General features: G+C 56.4%; 1 protein-coding gene across 1 annotated transcript; it reads right to left on the bottom strand.

Annotated features, from left to right (window-relative positions):
- Positions 1–2,502: 2,502 nt before the first annotated feature.
- LOC113476013 (olfactory receptor 51L1-like) lies at positions 2,503–3,478 on the bottom strand. Its single transcript, XM_026841287.1, is given in 2 exon segments — positions 2,503–3,304; positions 3,306–3,478. Coding segments are annotated over 2 exon segments (975 nt in total).
- Between the last annotated feature and the right edge of the window lie 4,354 nt (positions 3,479–7,832).

Consider the following 7,832-nt stretch of genomic DNA (forward strand, 5'->3'; position numbering starts at 1 on the left):
TGGGAAACATTTTCTCCTCCTGCCCAGCCTGACCCTCCCCTGGGGCAGTTTCCAGCCGTTCCCTCTTGTCCTGTCCCTGATCCCCTGGGAGCAGAGCCCAGCCCCAGCCTCTCTGCAATGTCCTGTCAGGAGCTGCAGAGAGGGATGAGGGCTCCCCTCAGCCTCCTCCTCCTCACCCTGAACACTCCCAGCCCCTTCCCTGGCTCCTCACAGGATTGATTCTCCAGCCCTTCCCCAGCCCCGTTGCCCTCCTCTGCCCTCGCTCCAGCCCCTCCAGATCTCTCTGGGGTTGAGGTGCCCAAACCTGGACACAACCCTCCAGGTGTGGCCTCCCCAGTGCCGAGCACAGGGGACTGTCACCTCCCTGCTCCTGCTGGTCACACCAGTGCTGACCCAAGCCAGGAGGCCGTTGGCTTTCTTGGCCCCTGGGCACGCTGCTGGCTCCTGTTCAGGTGCTGGTCAGTGAGAACCCCCAGACCCTTCTCCCCCAGACAGCTCCAGCCACCCCTCCCCGAGCCGGTAGCCACGCAGGGGGTTGTGGTGGCCCAAGGGCAGGACCTGGCACTTGCCCTTGTTGAAGCTCATCCCGCTGACGCTGGCCACCAAGCCGATCTATCCAGGTCTCTCTGTGGAGCCTCCCTGTCCTCATGAGGATGAGAATGGCCCAAAACTGTGGTACTGTAAGAAGCAGAATTACTGGTCTCCAGGGTGTTTAGTTGGGGCTTGTAATTCCATTATACGCGGGAGGATGCACATACGTGTCCTCATGGGACATGCAGATGTGTGCCAAGGAGTCTGAGCCTGGGGGAATCCACTGACCACTTGTTATAATACTTCTAGTTCCCAGTAACGGGGCCCCAAAGTCATGCTGATCTTCCCTGCGGCGAGGCTGGGTGCACAGTCCCTAACAGATGCCAGCAGTAAACACAAAACCAGTTCTTAACTGTTTAAACCGTTCCTCCAAGGGCAGGCAGTTTATACAGGGGCTGCACCTCTGGGGCAGCTGGAAGAGAACAGCATCCGCTCAAGAGGGAAGAAATCAGCCTTCGAAATGAGCTGCTCTGGGCAGGCGTGGTGCTGCCGTGCCCGACGGAAACGCCGGCATGCTAATTAGTGCATGTTAATTCGGGAATGACGGTTATTTCAGGAAACCTGGTGGTGTGGCCTAACCCGGGCAAAATGTTCCAGGTGAGACAAAGACGAGCCGAGGGAGGGAAGCACTTGTGTTTTGAAGAGAAGACGATGCTTTTGGGTGATGTCTGAGGGCCCAGAGGTCAGTGGTTTGTGCAAGGGGTTCCCCTTGCAGACCCTGGGGGCTGCTTCTGTTAACAGCCCCCCGTTTGGGCACCAGCCCATCTGTGTCTGGGGAGGGTGAACCCTGCTGGCCCCGGCCCCCTCTGCTCCTCACCACACTCATCCTCTCCCTGACGTACACTGGGCCAAGGCCCAAGGGCCAGTGGCCAGCTGGGCCTCCCTGGGGCCACTGCAGTCCCCGGTGGCCGAAGGGACGGTCGCAGAGGGCACTGCCTGTCCTGGCACCCACAGTGACACCAGCAATGCTGACGTAGACGTGGCCAGCACACCCAGCACCGCTCCTCCCTGACGGCTGGTCAGGACAGGACACGACCCTCGCCACTCTTGTGTCCGCAGGTGCCTCAGACCAGGCACCTGTCCAGATCCACGCCCAGACCCCGGGCCCCCTTTGTCCACTCTACAGCTCCAGCCTTGGGTCTTTCCAGGCTCTAGTCTCTTCCCATCCATTAGTGCAGCTCAGTGTCACCATGTCTCACCCGTGTGCCCCCGTACGCAGGGAGTGAGGCCGCTCAGAACAGAGCTGGGAGTGAGTTTCATGACAGACAGGACAGGCTGCGGTGATCAGGAGCGTGGCCAGGCGAGTGTGTTGGCTCCTTTACCAGTCCCCTCCATTTCCCATGCTGGTTCCTCCCTGACTCACCTGGACCCCTCCTTTCCCTTGCCTTTGGGCCTTCTCTAAACATCCCCTAATACATTTTGCACATTGTCCACAAGCCCCTTAAATCATCCCACATCAAGTTTTACACAAGCCCCATCGAACATCCAGCACTGTCTGCTCTTTCCCTGTGAATTTTCGTTCCCCTTCCAGCAGTTCTGCTCAAACCTCTCTCCTCCTGGCTCCTCCTGCCACCCTTCAGCCGCTGTCCTGAAGGTTGTGGTCTGAGTTATTGCCTCCGTTATCCCCTGGGGTTTGGGGTTTGTGTATGTAGGTGTGGTTTGCTTTTCCTTTCTTTGGCCTCTGTTTATATGTTGAAGAGCCCTTGACGAGAAATCCTCACAAACCACGGCTCCTGCGTCGCAGGGAGACATCTATCCTTCACCTCCCATATACCTTTGCCCTGCCTTATATCCTTACTTGTCACATATCCTTACACCAGCAGAAGTGTTTGGCTTGTTCCTCTCTCCTGGCTGGTCTTCTTGGAGTTTGAACCTTGCATAAGACAGTTGGCAGTGGCCACCATGTTGGCTTTACTGGCCAATGGCAACCCCGGACTTGCAGACCCCCCCCTGGCAGAGCATCCTCAGTGTCCTTCTGCAGACGGTTTCAGTTTTCACACTGTAAACGATAGGATTCAGGATGGGTGAGGCGAGGAAATGGAGGTTGGCTGTGAATGTGTAGGCCTGGGGGGACACGTGTTTGCCAAACTGGTGCATGATGGACAGGCAGATCATGGGGATAAAGAAGACCAGGACAGCACAGATATGTGAGATGCAGGTGTTGAGGGCTTTGAGACGCTCCCTCCAAGTTACAGTGTTCAGGATGGTCTTTAGGATGAGAAAATAGGACAGGAGGACAAAGAGCAAGTCCAAAACTAGTGTGGAGAGCAGCACAAAAAGGCCATAGGTGTGGCTAATCCTTGCGTCCGAGCCTGCGTGTTTGATGACGTCTGGGTGCAGGCAGTAGGGATGGGAGAGTTCGCTGACCTTGGTGAGGCGCAGCCAGGCCAGCAGGACTGGGAGTGGGAGCTGGACCAGGGCGCTCCTCGCGGCAATGGCCACGCATATCTTGGTGGTCACGGAGCTGGTGAGGACGGAGGGGTATCGCAGGGGGTGGCAGTTGGCCACGTAGCGGTCGAAGGCCGTGGCCAGAATGACAGCGGATTCGACATCCGCGAAGGCGCCAATGAAGAACATCTGGGCAAGGCAGGCGCCGAGGCTGATCTCCCTGGCCCCCAGGTGCAGTGTCCTCAGCACGGCTGGGAAGGTGGACGTGGACAAGCCCGGGTCGGCCACTGCCAGGGCGGCAAGGAGCAGATACACGCTCTGCCCTGATGATGGAGAGGACGGCCAAGTTCCCCAGGAGGGCCAGGAGGTAGGCAGAGCACAGAGGAACGGCCGACCATGTCCGAGCTGTTTCCCATGCTGGAAAACCACCCAGAGAGAATGAGAAAGTCCTGCTCTGGCTGCCGTTGGTCCTGCCTGGGGTAAAACAGGGATGCTCCATCTCATCCCTGAAGAGCTGCCCTGGAACAAAAGCCAGCAGGGTCACCAGCCACAGGCAGGCTGTGAGAAATAGGGGTGCAGCGTGGGCCCTGCAGTGTGAACCCCGGGTCCGCGAGCCCCTCAGGGCCGAGCTGCAGCCCAGCCGGGCAGGAGCCACGCGGACACAGTCTGAGCGGGCTCGCCTGCCCCTGCTGCGCCCCGACACAGAAACCGCCTGTTTGCCTGGAGAGACAGCACAGGCAGGTCCTGCTTCTGGCTGCCTGGTGTAGCAGGGGCGTGAATGAATTTCTAGAAAAAAAAAAAAAAAAAAAAAAAAAAATCCGTGATAGCTCGTGTAAAGGTCAGTCGAGAGAGAGAAGTGACATTGCAGTTAGAGAGGGCTGTGGTGAGCTCTGCTCTTGAATGTTGGGCTTTTCCTGGCGGTCTCCGGTTAAAGGAGCCGGTAATGTCTGAGGGACGGAGAGCAGTTGGCCTTTTGAGACCAACAAACCACAGGCCATCTGCAAACACACAGAGCAAAAATGGTCTGCTTAAGCTGCAGGACTGTGATGACTCGCAAATCAACGTGTGTAGATTGTACACGGACAAATGTAAGCTGGAAATTGCGAGGACATTGTAGAAAAGGTGGGTGTCCCGGGGCATCCTCCCACCAGAAATACAGGGAGGGGAGATGGAATGGCTTTCGCAGAAAGTTTTCCTTCTGTAAACTCATTCTGCCAGGAGGGATGGGGACAGGCCTCAAGGGCTGTCATCTCTCGAGTCCTCTCCCCGCCTAACTCTGGTCCTAGTGCCTGTCCCCGAAGGAGCCTCTGCCACAGGCGTTCCCCCGCGCCCTCGGGTGTTCCTCCAGGGGCTGAAGGGAGCGAAGCTGAAGCACCCTCAGCATGAATCAGTGGGGGTCACCGAGGGTCCACAGCCCCGCCTCGGCTTGCTGTGCTCCACGTCGGCTTCCTAACATCTTCTAGAGAGGTCTCGCCCCCAGCCTGTCCCGTAAGGACACCCCGCGGGAAGGCACGGGGAGGAAGGCGGTGGGGATGAGGGTGCCTAAGAGGGTTTTTCAGAAACTGCTCTGGAAACGACTGGTTTGGACAGCCAAGTGAGATCTGTGATGGGGGTTTGTCACCTTCTCTGGAATATCCACCTGTAAGGCTAGAAAAGTTTCTGAAAATGTAAAATCATCGCATTTAAAAATACCTACTCTATCTATCTCTTCAGAAAATTGCAGCAGTATTGCCATTCCTCCCTCAAACTCATACGGCTTCTAACCCACTGCGTATCTCTGCCCCTCCCCGTCTCGGTGTGCAGGTTTGTGGCCCGAAGCAGCACCCCTGGATCCCTGCAAAGCCAGGACGAGTCCCAGGGTTTGGCCTGGCCTTGCACACAGCTGCAGAGTTTAGCGTGGGGGGGGCTTTCTCCAGCCCTTGAGTATCAGAGATCATCCCCCACAGCACATGGAGGGGCAGGAGGAGGAGTTACGGGGGAGTTATCTTCAGACACAAACAGATCAGTTAAAGCTGCTCTAATTCCCAGTTCAGTCTCCACCCTGAGAGTACAGGACCTGTCAGAGGTTGTTTTTAATCGCCCTAAATTTCTGGTTCGCCCCATCTCTCCCTCCAGAGCTCTGGCCGTGCTTTTGTGCTAAGGGGAGGTGCTGCATTGGGGGGGTGCACGGAGAACTGGGGGTCTCCCTTGTCTCATCTGCCTTTTATCCTTTTGGATTTATGGAAGAGCCCGAGCAGCCCCCGTGGGAGAGGGCTGGCCTGGGAGCAGGAGGGCTTTTGGATTCTCAGCTCCGAGCAGATGCATTAACCCCGCCGCCCCAGCTCGTCCTGGTTTTGACTGGGATAGAGCTCATTGGGGTTTTTTCCCTTCCTTCTTAGTAGCCAGAATAGTGCTGAGAAGGATGTTGGTAACGCGCTGATGTTTTTAGCTGTTGGTAAAAAATCAACCACCTCAACTGCCCATGTCCTGCCTGCGCGCGGGGGCACGAGGAGCTGGGGGGCAGCGCGGCCAGAGGACGCAGCGTGGCCAAGGAAAGATTCTGTATCGTACAGCACCACGCCGAGGGTATAGATGAGGGTTGATCCGGAGGCTCCACTCGGGTTTGGGGATGGTGGTTTCAGGTTTCTCTCTTCTCTGGGGTCACTGGCTGGGAACAGGCTGGGCGCTGGTCAGCAGGTGGTGAGCAACCACGTTGTGCCTTACCCGCTTGTGCTTTCTATTATTGCTATTATTATTATTATCATTATTATTATCATTATTACTTTAATTTTATTTTCTTTCAATTATTAAACTGTTTTTATCTCAAGCTGAGCCTCCTTACCCTCACCCCTCGGGCTCTCTCCCCCCTGCCCAGGGGTAAGGGAACAAGCGGCCACGTGATGTTTGGCCACGGGTTGGGTGACACGGGTCGGCCCCGGCATGTGGCGCCGCTCCGCACCGTGCCACCGTGCTGCTGGTGGGGGCAGGGGATGGATGCGCCCTGCAGACCCCTTCCCGAGATGCCCCCTCCTCCCCCTCCGTGGTTGGGGTAAAGGAGCTCCCGCTCTGGGGCGGGGTGGTGGGCAGATGAGTCCTAGAGGTTGTTCCCAGCCCCACTTCAGTTCTGTGGGTGTGGGAGGAAACTCTGGAAGAGGGCCCTGGTCTCTGGGTTAGACCGGAGCTATGTGGCCTTGGGGCCTGTGCCCCAAAGCGGCCCTGAACAGGTGCCGAGAGAAGAACGTACGAACAGGGCAAGTGTGCTTAGTAATTCCTCCAGCACTTTGTGTTCTAGAGGATTCCTGAGCCAGGACTGGTTCATATATACACCATAGCCCAGGAAGGACTTTTTTCTTCCACCGTTCATTTGAATTTTAATTTTGGTAACTGCAACACACAACGGCAAGAAGATCTAGAGCCACCACTTCATGCTTGTTCTGAATGTGCTTCTCCGGAGGGCTCCTAATTCACGTACTGGGAGAGCTGGCGTACACCTGATCCCTGGCACCCATCTTGGAGTCCCTCAGGGGTGGCTTGTGCTGACAGAGCCACAAGCAGCGTCCGTGGTGTCACAGCTGCCTTCCTGCGGTGCTGCGTGATGTCTTCAACGTCAGGTCATACCTCAAGGGGCTTTGGGCACCCTGCTCTAGTGGAAGGTGTCCCTGCCCGTGGCAGGGGGGTTGGGACCAGATGATCTGCTTAGGTTAATGGTTGGACTAGATGATCTTCAAGGTCTTTTCCAACCTAGATGATTCTGTGATCCTTAAGGTCCCTCCCAACCCAAACCATTCTATGCCTCTGTGATCTTGGTTCTCCAAGATGTGCAGGGTTTGCCTTCCAGGAACTCTTGTCTCAAGTTCTTTGGTCCCTGTGGGACCTTCATCTGAATGGTCCCACATCTGCATCTCTGCTCTCTCCCACCTTCCAGCTTTCTTCTTCATCCACCATTTCAGAACCACTGTCTGCCACCCTGTCCATGTCCTGCTGGCCAGCCTGGGCCACCCAGACCATCAGCCTCACTGGGAATGGGGTGAAGACCAAGGAGATGTGGGTGTGGGTGTCTGACTTGCCGTTAGAAGCAGCACAGCCTGGAGCCCAGCACTGCTCAGGCTGGTAAGGCTGGATGAGCCTCAACTCAGCAGCACCCCCCTTCCCTGCTGTCCCCAAAATGTCCCCCTGAACATCCCAGCTCCCCTCCAGCTGCCCTGGTCATTCCAAGCCCCCGTGGTAACTTGCCCAGCTTTTAGTCCTCCCGTTGGGGTGCTTTGGGGTGCGGAGCCCCCAGGTGCAGTCGCTGGAGCAGTGGGATTTGAGCGACCACTCTGAGATGGTCCTCAGGGACCGGGGCACGAGCACGCCCCTGGGTGACACGCTGAGTTCAGTCTGACCAGAAAAGATGCTCCGGGACATCCACCTCCATCCCCATCAGCTCTGCGTGGGTCTTCCCTGCACAGAGCTCCCGCTCCAGCCGTGCCATGTGGGGCGGGCAGCCCTGCGGTGTCGGAAGATGCTTTAATTCGGGTCGGCAGCATGTCTCGGTGTGATTTAAATCCCCTCTCAGCCCTCAGAAAGGGTCTTGGGAGAGGCAGAAGGTTCATGGGGGTCTCTCTATATCTGGGAATGGATTTTACCGCAGTGCTTGGTGCACTGATGGATGAAGCGTTTTGAAAACAACACGATAATAAAATAAATGCCACAGGAGGATTTCATCTGACTAGAGGAAATGATGAGAACAAAATGCTTTAATGGCCACTGCTGGTGAGGGGGGGAAATGGAATATTTAGTGCTGAACATTGTAGCTCAAGGGCCTCGGCGTGGATGAAGATGGTCAGATTTCAGTTCCTAAAGTTATATTTATTACTGTATTCTTTGGGGCC

The sequence above is a fragment of the Athene cunicularia genome (genome assembly GCF_003259725.1).
Source record: "Athene cunicularia isolate RWA chromosome 1 unlocalized genomic scaffold, athCun1 chr1_part4, whole genome shotgun sequence".
Lineage (NCBI taxonomy): Eukaryota > Metazoa > Chordata > Aves > Strigiformes > Strigidae > Athene > Athene cunicularia.